At 40.0% G+C, this 15,002-nt stretch overlaps 1 protein-coding gene and 1 long non-coding RNA gene across 3 annotated transcripts in view; both read right to left on the minus strand.

Moving 5' to 3' along the window:
• eprs1 (glutamyl-prolyl-tRNA synthetase 1) overlaps positions 1 to 15,002 on the minus strand; it is a 58,669-nt gene that overhangs the window by 1,048 nt on the left and 42,619 nt on the right. For both annotated transcript variants that reach the window (XM_033025374.1, XM_033025375.1), the window contains 10 exons: positions 12,710 to 12,919; positions 12,431 to 12,503; positions 11,420 to 11,499; positions 9,981 to 10,082; positions 8,494 to 8,649; positions 7,877 to 8,074; positions 7,258 to 7,431; positions 5,536 to 5,696; positions 3,307 to 3,385; positions 1,330 to 1,394 (listed from right to left, as the gene is read on the minus strand). In XM_033025374.1, coding sequence (XP_032881265.1) covers positions 1,330 to 1,394; positions 3,307 to 3,385; positions 5,536 to 5,696; positions 7,258 to 7,431; positions 7,877 to 8,074; positions 8,494 to 8,649; positions 9,981 to 10,082; positions 11,420 to 11,499; positions 12,431 to 12,503; positions 12,710 to 12,919 — 1,298 coding nt within the window. The remainder of the gene's footprint in view (positions 1 to 1,329; positions 1,395 to 3,306; positions 3,386 to 5,535; positions 5,697 to 7,257; positions 7,432 to 7,876; positions 8,075 to 8,493; positions 8,650 to 9,980; positions 10,083 to 11,419; positions 11,500 to 12,430; positions 12,504 to 12,709; positions 12,920 to 15,002) is intronic.
• Positions 26 to 1,316, minus strand: LOC116975949. The gene is made up of 2 exons (XR_004412824.1): positions 1,215 to 1,316; positions 26 to 166 (listed from the first exon to the last, which is right to left on the minus strand). It is a non-coding gene; the product is annotated as an uncharacterized LOC116975949 (long non-coding RNA).

Consider the following 15,002-nt stretch of genomic DNA (forward strand, 5'->3'; position numbering starts at 1 on the left):
CATGACAAATGGCATGTTTTAAAAAAAAATAACATTGAGGCATAAGGTTTGGCTATGACTGCTGGAAGACCACTTTCTTTTTAAATGCCACAGATTATTTTGTCTTCAGCCAGTTTATCGGATTTTTAACAATTCCTTAAAGCCCACATATATAAAAAAAATGTATCTAAGAATAGGTATGTTGCAAAGCCTACCTGAAGCGTCTTTGAAAATCTGCCGGTGCGGGTGTGCGCGATTTTGGCGCCGTTTAGAGGGGGGCGGGTTTAAAACGTGATTTTCTCTAGGCTGTTCAAATCGAAGATGTTCAGCCTAGTTAATTATTAACGAAAAATCGCTGGAAGACCCCGTCGCAAAAGCTATTATTAGTTTTAAAGGCCTCGTATAATAGTTATAGTAGTTTAAAAATCAATCTCTAAACCCGCGACCGCCAGCAACCGCAGGGTCTCATAAAGCAGACAGCTGAAGGTATGCTGTATATTTTTACATTAAAAAGGGCTTCTAAAGATCCCTTTATACAAAGTTTAATATTGCGAGTAGCTCATTTTGGGCCCATTATATTCCGCAGTATTTTTCTCGGCATTTGGGGCACAAATCTACCGCAATGTGAACGTTCTAAACCAGCGCGTTCCACAGGATCCCACTAGAAAGCTGATTTAAATGGACTTTAATTTACAGCAATTAAACACTAAATTCCTTCCATTTGGCCTATAAATTAATGTAAATGAGATTTAAAAATCATGTTTTATTGTGAATTATTTGTGAATATTATTTGGACATTTAGGCTATTTAAAAATGTTAATCATTTATTAAGAAATGGATAGATGTTTAGATCTAGTAATTGAAGTCTGAAATTAGCTACAATTAGGTAACTAACTAATTATATGCTTTAATTTCAGGTCATCCAAGTAAGATTATTTTATATTTGTTTCAGAATTCTTCAATCTATGATAACTGAAAATTTCATTCAGTTCTCTTAATTTTTAAGAAAGTTATGGGCTTTTGACTGTTCACGATCACAGCTTTTTTGTTATGTCCATAGAAAATCAATAGGGAACAAGATGCTCATTTCCGAGTATGAAAATGGCCATAACTTTTTAAATACTTGAGATATGAAAGTGAATTAGGTGTTAAATTAAACTTATTTTTATGCTTTATCTGATGGGATAAATTACAGACTTGATTTTTAAAATCTCAAAATTTTGTAACATTGCTACTAAGAATAAATTCTACATCTTTGACAATTATGTAGAATTTTATTCATGGTGCAAATATATCTGACAACAGCAATACAAAACACTCAATATATAGATGATCAATGTTTGCTATTACCTAGTTGTTGTTTTCTTGATCCAGTCTTCACATTCTATGCTACCACAAAAAGGAATCTGCACAATCTGAAAGAGAAACAATGATATCGAATAACATTAGTACAATCAATGGGAATGCTCGAGATGGAAAAATAAAACACCACTGCTTTTTTGATAAAGATGAAATGCAACACGAGAACTTGGTGCTTTTAATCAATAAAGGTACACAACCTTTTATCCGAAATTCCGGAAACCGAAAAGCTCCGAAAACCGGACATTTTTTCCAGGATGTCGTCTGCACACCAAATCACACGTTCGGCGCCAAACTTGACCCGAAACGACCCACGGTCAACCCAGGTCTGTACTACTGTAGCGGCTGCCTCCTCCCCGGAGACCGGGGAGACACTTAAACATCTGTAAATTATTGCTTAAATGTTAGTCAGTTAGTTTGGAGGGCTTTTTTGTTGTGGGGGGGGGGGTGAAGGGGGAAACTTTAATTCTTAGTCCCCTACCTGGTCGGAGAGGCGGGGAGCGGGCAATGCCTTACTGGGTCGCCGTGCGGTAAGCTCCGGAGCGCTGTGGCCGCCGACTCCCAACATCGCGGAGCTGGGGCTGCGGGCGTCCGGCCACGGGCAGCGCCAGTTGGAGCTCCGACCCCGGCGAACTCGATCCCTGGCTCCGCGGCGCTCCAAATCCAGTGTGGCCCGCGGCCGGACGCCTGCAGCCCCAGCTCTGCGATATTGGGAGTCGGCGGCCACAGCGCTCCGGAGCTTACCGCACGGCTACCCGGTAAGGCATTGCCCGCTCCCCGCTGGTATCCCAATGCTGCGCCACCGCCGACTCCCAACATTGCGGAGCTGGGGCTGCGGAGCCAGGGATCGAGTTCGCCGGGGTCGGAGCTCCAACCGGCGCGGCCTGAGGGCAACAAGTGCCAACTCCCAACATCGCGGAGCTGGGGCTGCGGAGGCAGGGATCGAATTCACTGGGGTCAGAGCTCCAACCGGCGCCGCCCGCAGCCCCAACTCCGCGATGTTGGGAGTTGGCGGCCACAGCGCTCCGGAGCTTACTGCACGGCAACCTGGAAAGGCATTGCCCGCTCCCCGCCTCTCCGACCAGGTAGGGGACTAAGAATTAAAGTTTCCCCCTCCCCCCCCCCCCCCCCCCCCCATCTCCTTCACCCCCCCCCCCCCACCACATAAAATCCCTCCAAACTAACTGACTAACATTTAAGCAATGATTTACAATGATTCCCCGGTCTCCGGGGAGGAGGCAGCCGCTCCAGTCTTTCCAAGCCGCCCGCGCTACCTACCTAATCTACGCTAAAAATCTTCCATTCCGAAATCCGAAAACCGAGAAGTGTCTGGTCCCAAGGCTTTCGGATAAAAGGTTGTGTACCTGTACCACGTAGGCCTGTGATTGCAATTGGCACTCATTCAATTCAATTAGCAGCTTTGTTAATTACATTGAAAAATACAGCCTGGGAACAAGCACTAGGGCTAATCGAATTTCCATGGTGACCATTGATTACCCACTCACACTAATTTTAATTTTACCTCACCTTCACATGCATTCCCTACATACAAGGGCAATTTTGAGGTGGCCAATTAACCTACAAACCCACACCTGGGGATGTAGGAGGAAACTGGAGGAAACCCAGGTGGACAGATGGAGAACAGGCAAGCTCCACAGACAAACATCGAGATCAGGATCAAACCTGAGTTTCTGACTGCACCACAGTGCCGCCCCTGGACTTGCGTTTTACAAGACCATGTTGAGACCAAAGATCTTATAGCGGAGCTATAAGATCTTTGGTTGAGACTCCCCTAATTCAATGCCCATACGTTTGACAAAGAATAGGAATAACACAAAAAACTTTTGAGCAATTTGTCTTACTTGCATTTGAATAAACCCCAATTAGGTACTAACCTACTGTATCACATTTTCCACACAAATACCTCTCTCATGCAAAGGAAGCAGTAATTAAGTGAGATTTTCATACCTTTCCTGAATCTAACTCCTGCTGAAATTGTTCCATTGTGTCAGCCAAAACCATATGGTCCTTTAAATCCTGTGCAGCCCTTATTGTAATGCAGGAAGAAAAAAAAAATCCTAAATATTACAAGCTTCAACATAGAAAACAACTGAATAGAAATTAGACTCTTTATTGAATTGACTTTGCCTTTGGTGCAGTCGATTTGCTGTGAATGGATAAACAATACAATTCCCCTGGTAAAAAGGCAACAGCAATCAACCATTGATACACTAGAGTAATACTATTATGCACATAATCACGTTATGAGTAATGTTTAATAATTTTAATGTAAACAAATTTTAAACAGTAGCCAAAGAAAGTAATTTCGGTATTTGATTAAAAGTATTGCAATAAAAAATTACATTATATTGTCATATTTTAACAAGGAAATAAGATTTTGATAAGTTGTCAACATAAGGAGCAGGTGCATTATTTATTGTTAAACTACTAGGAAGAGCAGCAATATTAATCGATGTAGTAATCCCAGTTAAGATATTCACACATGGACTTGGAGATTCCAGTGTTCGAGAACTGTATTTTCCACTACACCTTTATTTGAAATGTCTTTATTATTCCATGCAAGCTGAACAAATAGAAGACACAATCATATTACAACACAAAAACAGGTCTTTCATCCTACTATATTCACAACACCCTTTATAGAGTCATAGAGTGATACAGCGTGGAAACAGGCCCTTTGGCCCAACGCCCACACCGGCCAACGTTTCTCAGCTAGATTAGTCCCACCTGCCTGAGTTTGGTCCATATCCCTCCTATCCATTTAACTGTTTAACTGTTTCTTAAACTATTTCATTATATTAATCCCATTTAACAACATTTGGCCCATAGCTTTCTATGCCATGGATATTCACTGTAAGGAAGTATGACATGCTACATGTAGGAAATTAACGATACAATTCAGAACTGTAAGTTCTCAACTGTTAAAAGTAACCAAGGGAGTAGTTAGCAGTTAGAGCAGCGATTCTCAACCGGGGGTCCCCGGAACGTTAGGGTTCCACGAGAGGTCACTAGGGGTTCCCACAGTGCTGTATGGTCCACAAATTCCCAGATTTTGACCCAGCAACATAAATAAAGCCTTTCGTGACAGAAATGTTCCAGAAATGGCTGTGAATTCCCAATATCCTAAATGCCGTTTATTCTCCAAATCCCAAAGATTAAAGGTGGGATTTTAAAGATCTGAATAAGACGTATTTAGACAATAGACAATAGGTGCAGGAGTAGGCCATTCGGCCCTTCGTGCCAGCACTGCCATTCAATGTGATCATCCCCAATCAGTACCCCGTTCCTGCCTTCTCCCCATATCCCCTGACTCCGCTATTTTTAAGAGCCCTATCTAGCTCTCTCTTGACAGCATCCAGAGAACCTGCCTCCACCGCACTCAGACTCGCCACTCTCTGTGAGAAAAATTTTTTCCTCGACTCCGTTCTAAGAAAATTTGTTCTGAATCCTTTGTTCCGAATCCTATTTGTTCTGAATCCTTTCAAAGAGCAAAATGGAAAGCACCAATGCTAGCTATGAGTGGGGCACTTTATCAGTAGAAGATTGCCTGGGTGGGGATGACCTGTGATTTTCATTAAAAAATGTCAGAGTTTAAAACAAAGGTGAAACGCCCCCGGGATTATCTGGAGTCACATTTTTGTCAAATGATTTCCTCATTAATAAAACAACAGAAAGCTTCTGTCTCACTGGGTGGTGATGGAGAAATTTGCGAATGATGGGTTTTGACAACAAATTTGCAAAACTGTAAATTTATAGGGCATTTGCAAGTCACATCTTAAAGGGGGTCTGGAGGTGGCAGTGTTCCGTGCATTTGCACCCTTGTACTTTTTGGTGGTTGAGGTGCTGCCCAAATGGCTAACTAACTTTATTGATGGGTATAAACTTTAGCCACTTTACACCTGTGGTGGAGGGTTAGTAAGTTACCTGATTGACCTTTCCCCGTCCCCAGGATCATCTCTGATGGCATTTAAAAGAAAAAGCATATATTTCACGTAGGCATGAAGCCAAATTGGTAATGGTGTATGCTCTCCTCTTTTTACACGAGTTATCCAAGATAAACATCATCAGAAGTATGTCTGAGAAAAAGGGTACCTTAATAAAATGGTCGAACTGCAATGCATGCCAAGGTTGGGTGAATTCTTCAGATTTGTACTATTATTTTCTTAGAATGTGTACCTGTTATAAAGATTGGTTTGGATTTCCTCCAATAAAATCTTCAACTTTGTCTCAGCAGCACCCTCAGGAACCGTGAGTTTACTGGCAGTATCTCTTCTGACAGCTACAAATTGGTGATTTTTCATGTCTCGTGGTCCAACTTCGAGCCTGATGGGGACACCCTGAAATTAGAAATTTAAAATATCCTACTACCACTTCTTCATCGAAAATAAAATCATCTTGTTCTAGTGTTGGGTCCGATGCTGCACGTCACTCACGAAACAATAAACTAGATGAAACCATCAGGAATGTTAACTAAAATGAGCAATGTCCATCATGCTTGCATTGCATTTGTCAGACATGCACCATACCAACAATCTCAGCAGTAATTCCATTTACTGATATACAAAAAGCAAAATATTGCAGTGGAGGAAGGTCTGAAACATAAATAGGAACTGCAGAAAACAAAAGTCAGGCTATACCTTTGGGGAAAGAATAGAGTTAAGATAAATAATATCATGTATTATATTGTTTAAGAAGGAACTGCAGATGCTGGAAAATCGAAGGTAGACAAAAATGGTGGAGAAACTCAGCGGGTGAGGCAGCATCTATGGAGCGAAGGAAATAGGCAACGTTTTGGGTCAAAACCCTTCTTCTACTTTCATGTATTATATTTACTGGAACTAGAAGCATTTTCTGACTTTCTTGTTTCAGGTTAATTGAACTAGATGAGTTACTAGTCATATTGAAGCTGCAGGACATTGAAACCTATTGTGCAAAAAAACATTAAAGCCACAGAACAAATGGTTTGTGGGCTGAATTCAGCCCACTTGATGGTTTCATTAATCTCCCATTGACCAGCAAGCTGCCTGTACTGGCCATTCCAGCATAAAGCATAGGTCGGAAATTCAGATTAAAAGATGAATTCTGACACAAAAATACAAGAGACATTAAGAAATACAAAAATCACATCAGCCATCGTCATGGCAACTTTGTCACCAAAAGCACCTTTCAATGAGCAATCATTAGTAATGACCCAAGGCCAACAGGCTGTCTAACAGTTTGAATGTTTATGTATGAATATACTAAAATATTCACAACCATTTTAGGTTGTTGGAAATAAACAGAGTAGCATGCTTAGCAGGTAGATTGGCAAATGTGGGATGCTGACAACCCTGCTAGATTCCAAAAGGAGACTAACATTTAAGAGACGTTAATATAGGTTTAGAGGAATGAGAGTCAAATGCAGTTGGGACATTTTGGCTGGTGTAGGCAAGATGGCCTAAAGGGCCCTATTCCACACTGTAAGATTCTATGACACAGCACAACCAAATTGACAGTGGCAAAGACATCTCAGTTAATTCAGGGTCTTCTCATTCAGGTTTCAAAGCCTTCATAAGCAGTTCAGATTACCAATCCTGCCACTCCCAAATAAAAAAGTGCCTTCAATGCATGAAGATCCTAACTGCAAAAACTCTGAGGGCAATATAAAACTGAAACGTGTTCAGTTCCCAGGATGATGGCTAATTCCCATGCCTTGCTGTTGACAATTGTTGTTTTCTGCATGGTGGAAGCTAGGAGGATACGATAGCAAATTAGTGGAGCCTTGAAAAAGTATCTTTCCCATGTTATCTCAAATCATCAATAACTGTGACTTATTGAGGTGAAATCAGAGTGCACTTTGGAAACACAACTAACCCAAGAAATTTCTTAAATTTGAATTTAAACAACTTATCCACTCACTTTCAACTCCCAATGGTTGAACTTCCAGCCAGGTGAATAATTATCCCTCAAGTCAGCTCGAGCACGGACTCCAGCATTCATCAATCGGTCAAGATATTGACTGCACTTCTTTATTAAAGATTCTTTGTCCTCTTCTGAGAGGTTGTTAGTGATACCACAAGGTATTATTATAACCTGCAAAAAATTAGTAATTAATTGTGAAACAACAGATCCATGCATTGATTTGCTTAGCAAATGGAAATTCTGATAAATTTGTACTTTGCTCGTGTGAATATATTATCTATTTATTATCATTAAAATTTATATCCTTAGCTTTCAGAACTCAGTCTCTGGTCTGAATAATTTTCTGAAAAGTAATTAATCTTTGAATGTAATCACAGAATAGGACATTCTACCTTACCAAACAACTGTTTTACTCGTATATCTACAGTATCCAATATTCCATGAGAACTGGTATGGGAGATTTGATATCATAACATTTGCAAAATGAAAACCTTTATTATTGCATTACCATGTATTACTTGTCTTCCCACAAACTAGTTCAAATTTAACTTCTGATTGAACATGCAATTAACACAAGCCCATTAATCGGCCAACCTGTCACAAACAAAATACATACCTGCACACAAGCAACTCGTGGAGGTAATATTAATCCCTGGTTATCACCATGGATCATGGTCATGACCCCAATTGTACGGGTTGTAATTCCCCAAGAGTTTTGATATGCAAATTGTTTCTCTCCAGGTTTCATTGGATCTTCAAAAACGATCTCAAACATCTTTGAAAAATTCTGTCCCAAGTGGTGTGAAGTGGCACCCTACAATTTTAAAATTATACATCAAATGCTATTCAATACCAGAGAAATTCATCTCCTACAAACGCACTATTGAAATTAATTCAGTCTATCTAACTGAAAGAAAAAAAAGTACAATTTGATCGATCCAAAATCATTAGACTTGAGACCCTAAGTAAAGATTGTTGAATATTGTTCAATAGAGTATTACAATCATGTAATTTTAACATTAAAATACATTTGAAAGATTTTTTTCAAAATGGTTAAAAAATACAGGCTCCACAGAAAGTTGATATTTATTGAATTTCAACTGTAGCAAACTCACAGCCATTTTTTTTCAGGGTTATTTTGCAGAACACTTGAAATAAAATACTTAATTGTTTTGCAGATTCAATGAAAATTTCAGATCCCTATATACCATCTAGATTCCTGCATATACACACCTGGATAGCTCTTCCACTGGCGGATACAAAGGCCTCCACTGTAGTTGTATAGTCACCACCTGCAAACTTTTCTTTCTCAGTTTTTCTTCCTTTCACCACAGGGATTGCAAGCAACTCCTCATACACTCGTGCATAGAGTTCCAGAATTTGCAAGACCTACAACAGTAAATTTCAGTCAATAAATGTAAAGTTTGCAATAATGCCCAGTTCATAATGCAGGAATACTCACATTTTGAAAACAGATAACATTTGAAAAGTAAGAGAAATGGGTCTTTTAGCTTTTATTATCCTTTAGTTGAACAATCTTTTTCCTAACATTTTTCCTAACAATAAGTGAATGCATCAGATTTGCTACAAACAGCAGCAGATAAATGTCAAATTAGGCTAATATGACTGCTTATGGTTGGTCTAAAAGGCAATTGGCAAGTACAGTAAACCTTTGTTTTAACAGACCCTTTTATAATGGATTCCGATTATAGCAGACGAACCAACTGATGCTACCCGACTCGCAAGGCCGTCACTTTGTCCACTCGGCCTCTTCCCTCCCACCCCCTCCTGCAGTCGCTGACATACCATCTTGGAAGATGTCAGTGACTGAGGTAGAAGGAGGAAAGGGGAGTGGCAGAGTGGAGAACGATGGGAGGAGGCGGTGTTGGGGTGGGGGAGGAATGGCGGAATGGACAAAGCAGCGGAAGGAGGAGGAAGTGGTGATGGAGCGGGAAACGGACAATGCGACGGCCAACAGAAAGAAGCGGCAGCTGATGAGAGCGGAGGGAGCCCCATGGTAACCACTTGTCATTGGCAGCAGCCTGAAGAAAGCACTGCCGGCCAGGGGCTACAACGAGTAGCGACAACAGCCGTGTCAACTGGACCGTGTGACAGCTGGTGACGAAGGGCTCGCTGGTGTAGACCACGGCATCGGCACCTAGTTTTAAGGTGAAACTACACAAAGTACTGGAATAACTGAATCAGTCTGAAGGGTCCCAACCTGTAACATCACCTATCCATGTTATGCAAATACTACCTGATCTACTGCGTCACTCCAGCACTTTGTGTTCTTTTGTGTATTAACCAGCATCTGCAATTCTTTGTTTCCACTATTAATCAGTTATAGTGGACAATCAGCAATAACGGACACCGTTCCCCGCTCGATGGTCCAGTATATTGAGGGTTAACTATTCAACATTTGGATTCCTCCAATGTCCGGCTAAAACTGAAATTTGGCTCCACCCAGTGGCTCTTAGTAGCAGCTAATTTGCATTCTCATTAACATCATGCACCAAACAAAATCCCAAGCTATAAACTTGATACATCCAGTAAAGTGTAACCATAAACCATGCCCATGTAAACAATAGTATGACAACAAGTTAGTACAGATGAATGGTTAACTGTGACTGTTTTAAATGAATGTTTTCACATGCACAAGGATACAAGTTATTGAAAATAATGTTTAGGAATAGTGAACTGCAACCCTCTCGATGCCTTACCTCTTCTGTGGCTTCTTCACGATTAGCAAACGCTGTGTGTCCTTCCTGCCATAAGAACTCACGAGTGCGTAGAAATGGTTGTGGGTGCTTAAATTCCCAGCGCTGTGGAGAAAATGCAAAATAAAACTTTTCACTGTACCTTGCTACACGTGACAATAATAATCAAACCAAATGTAATCACATAATTCTAACTTTTACAAACAATAATAAATTACTGTAAAAGAAAATACTGAATGTTTATGTCTTCACTACAGAAAATAACAAGTAGAGGAAATTGAAAAGCAGCCAAGACAGCAAGTTTTTAAAAGATAAAGTACCAAGGTGGTACTTGTTGAAATGCAAGGGTTAGTGATAAGAAAGCTCCAGACCTTCTCCCCAATGGAGGGACATAAAGGAAAAATATTTTCTTAATATTCTTTAGTATTTATGAAGAACACGAAAAAGTTTGACTAAAGTTGCATTGTCGTTAGAAGTTTGAAACCCCATATTTTATTGTTGAATTCTGACTGGTTTTTAAGTATGGTTATCACACTTTTTTTCCCTTTCAACAACTGAGGAACAGATGGAGCAGGAGCTGACGTAGGTCAGGCAGTTTCTCAACCCTCTCGCCATTTCACCTCGCCAGCCATCCTCAGCTCCAGTAAAGACGCGATGGCGCAGGAAGGGGCGGACCGGGGTAAAGACGCGATGGCGAAGGAAGGGGCATTGATCTGCGCACGCGTGGTTTTTAAGATTTTTAAACCTGTTACATTAGACCACCGATTGGAACGAAACTTGGTGAAAACGGTGAGCAAGCTGGTGAAAAATCGTAGCGCTATTGCGTACCGTTTATGCGCAAATAGAATGACTGCGCAAACCGGAAGATAACAAGATCAGAGCTTTAGTTATGTATAGATATCAGTAATTTTCTGCCTTGAATATATCTTTCAGCTCACAAGGCTGGTGAAACCCGAAGAATACAAGTTTCCAAGAACAAATTCCTCATCTCAATCTGAAATGCATTATTCTGAAATATTAGCTCAAGTTCTAGACAACTCTACTAAAGGAAACATCCTCGCTGCAACCAGGCTTTCAATCCCCTTCACAATCTTACATATTTCAGCAAGTCACTTCCCATTCTTCTATATTTTATGTAGCACTACCCTGCTTAGCCTTCATTCCTATGCCATTTATTTAATACCATAAAGCATTCTGAAGTTCCTTATAATGAAATATCTGAATTAGCTACTGTAAAATGCAGAAGAGTGGTCAGTACAATTTTGCTAACTAAAAAAAAAGACCAATCCACGCGGCGCTGAACGACAGATTTCTCCTGATTTCTCCTTTCCTTTATAATGTTACCTAATTTCCACTGACCTTACTAGCTTTTGTATAATCAAACTTGGAATTAAACAAATACACAATAAAATATATTAATGCAAGCAAACTTCAATACCTACCACTACATTGCACCATTGATTGAGCTTGATTGGTAAATCACGATGTGATTGGACCCATTTGGCATAAGCTGGGTACATAGCTAACAAAATGAACACAAGAGAAAATTAGCCCTCATCATTGAAACAAATAGCTCTTCTTCACAAGAGAAACATTTTTAAACATTTCCTTCTGACGAATAGCCAAACATATCAATCTTTCCAAGACCCTGTATAACCTGATAAGTATTTCCAGCACTTTTGTTTTACTAGTTTCACTATGAGGATGGCAAGAAGGAGAGTTTTTCATGCTGTGTTCGAGCCAAAATGATTACGACATCCTACAGGTGCCACCAGAATTATGAGTAGGCCTCATTACGGTAGTTCAGAAAAACACCATTTCCACTATTTTGGACATTTTGTAATTGGAGGCACAAGTTAAAGAATTTTGCTAATGAAAAATGGAAGAGGTTAGAAGCTTTTATTTATAAAGTAGATGACTATCAAGATAATGGAAGGTCCTACCAAAAACAGCCGTGGACATCAAAAAAAGTGGCTAAATATTTGAAGGAGGAAACATTTATTATAGAAAATGGAGGCTTATTCCAGAGCCATCAAAGAATTATGGACCTGAATGGTTTCTGCAATCATGAGTAAACAGATTGCAAATTCAATCACTCTAGTAGATCCTGTGCTTTGTGTAAAAGTTCTCCAGGTCTGCCGAGTTAGATGAATGTTGGAGAAAGTGTAACATTTCGCAGAGAGCAAGGAATGCACTAAGGGGTTCTTCTGATGTCCAGAATTACACGGTATCATCAACTTTTAAGAGTAAAATAACAGGGCATTTTTCTTATTGGCAATTTGAGGCATTTTACTTTGATTAAATTGGCTTCTCTGTTTAGCAGCTACAAAATTAGATGTTAATCACTTAGAGGTGTCTCGATGGCATTCCAAGATATTCTGTAATTCATTATGGTCATATCATAGCTATCAGTAAGAAAAGGCAATAAAAGATTTGATTAAGATATTTCATACCAGTTTCACTTGTTGGTCGAACAGCAATTGGTTCTGCCAGCTCCGTTTTCCCTGATCTCGTAACCCAAGCAACCTAATTTAATTAAAATGATAATTAATTACTTCAAAGTAATCTACATCGTTAGAATACAATATTTTAAATACTATTTCAAATGAACGAAAATTGCGGATTTTGTGGAACAAGTAAATGAAAACATGGTTGCACCCACTGAATAAATTCAAGGCTGATAGTCAAGTCAATTAGATTTCACATGGATTGTCAAGTGCATTTATTCTTACCTCCGGGGCAAAATCTGATATATGAGATTTCTCCTTCTCGAGGGCTGCTTGTGACACAAACATGGGGAAGTAACAGTTTTCCACCCCCATTTTTTTAATCTCACGGTCGAAGAACTCTTTGATGGCTTCCCAGATAGCATATGACCATGGACGGAGAATATAGCAGCCACTAACATCATAATATTCAATCAATTCGGATTTTGTAATGACCTGGATACAGCCAAGGAAAACAACACGTTAAAAAAGACCTCTGTACAATAAGAACAAATATTGCACATATTATAACGACTGTTCAGGCAAAAGGACAGCTATAATCTTAGTGTTATTATAACATTTTCTGAGTTTAATGAAATTCATAACAAATGCGTTATTAGTACATTTTCACTCTTCATTTGTACATCGTACATGGCAACTGTGCCAATAATCTATCTCGTATTTTTCTTCTTTTGCTGTTTTGGTCTGTTTACTTGTACAGTGCCCTCCATAATGTTTGGGATAAAGACCCATCCTTTATTTATTTGCCTCTGTATTCATTATCAGATTTTATTAAAGGCCATTGTCAGATTTTGGTTTTACCATGTAGAAATTACAGCTGTGTTTATACATAGTCCTCCCATTTCAGGGCACCATAATGTTTGGGACACATGGCTTCACAGGCGTTTGTAATTGCTCAGATGTGTTTAATTGTCTCCTTAATGCAGGTATAAGAGAGCTCTCAGCACCTAGTCAATCACCTTTGGAAACTTTTATTGCTGTTTATCAACATGAGGATCAAAGTTGTGCCAATGAAAGTCAAAGAAGCCATTATGAGACTGAGAAACAAGAATAAAACTGTTAAGAGACATCAGCCATACCTTAGGCTTACCAAAATCAACTGTTTGGAACATCATTAAGAAGAAAGAGAGCACTGGTGAGCTTACTAATCGCAAAGGGATTGGCAGGCCAAGGAAGACCTCCACAGCTGATGACAGAAGAATTTTCTCTATAATAAAGAAAAATCCCCAATACCTGTCCGACAGATCAGAAATACTCCTCAGGTGTGGATTTGTCAATGACCACTGTCCGCAGAAGACTTCATGAACAGAAATACTGCTACACTGCAAGATGCAAACCACTGGTTAACTGCAAAAATAGGATGGCCACGTTACTGTTTGCCAAGAAGTACTTAAAAGAGCAACCACAGTTCTGGAAAAAGATCTTGTGGACAGGTGAGACGAAGATTAACCTAAATCAGAGTGATGGCAAGAGCAAACTATGGAGGAGAGAAGGAACTGCCCAAGGACCAAACCATACCACGTCATCTGTGAAACGCAGTGGTAGAGGTGTTATGGCCAGGGCATTAATGGCTGCTGAAGGTACTGGCTCACTTATCTTGATTGATGAGACAACTGCTGATGGTAGTAGCATAATGAATTCCAAAGTGTATAGACACATCTTATTTGCACAAGTTCAAACAAATGCCTCAAATCTCATTGGCCGGCAGTTCATTCTACAGCAAGACAATGATGCCAAACATACTTCTAAAGCAACAAAGGAGTTTTTCAAAACTAAAAAATTGTAAATTCTTGAGTGGCCAAGTCAATCACCCGATCTGAACCCAGTTGAGCATGCCTTTTATATGCTGAAAGAAAACTGAAGGGGACTAGCCACCAAAACAAGCAAAAACTAAAGATGACTGCAATACAGGCCTGGCAGAGCATCGCCAGAGAAGACACCCAGCAACTGGTCATGTCCATGAATCGCAGATTTCAAGCGGTCATTGCATGCAAAGGATATGCAATAAAATACTAAACATGACTACTTTCATTTACATGACATTGCTGTCCCAAACATTAAGGTGTCCTGAATTTGGGGGGGGGGGGGGGGGGGGGGGGGGGAGACTATGTGTAAACACAGCTGTAATTTCTACATGGTGAAACCAAAATGTAGAAAAATGGCCTTTATTAAAAGCTGACAATGTGCACTTTAACCACATGTGATTTTTTTCCCAATTACAAATCTCAAATTGTGGAGTACAGAGGCAAATAAATAGATAAATGCTAGGTCTTTGTCCCAAACATTATGAAGGACACAGTGTTTTTAGTGTACCTTTTAGTTTTTATATTATGTGGGGGTGGGGGTTGGGGGAAACCTTTTTAATCTCTTTCCTTGACGGAGCTGCAACTTTTTAATCGTATCTCCATCTGCACTGAGGCTTTAACATCGTGGAGCTGGCGGTCCATTTGTTAGGGATTGACTGCGGGAGCTCCAACCACAGGAGCTTCTGGAGTCCAGTGCGAGTGTGGACGGCTTT

Source organism: Amblyraja radiata, chromosome 8 (genome assembly GCF_010909765.2).
Source record: "Amblyraja radiata isolate CabotCenter1 chromosome 8, sAmbRad1.1.pri, whole genome shotgun sequence".
NCBI lineage: Eukaryota > Metazoa > Chordata > Chondrichthyes > Rajiformes > Rajidae > Amblyraja > Amblyraja radiata.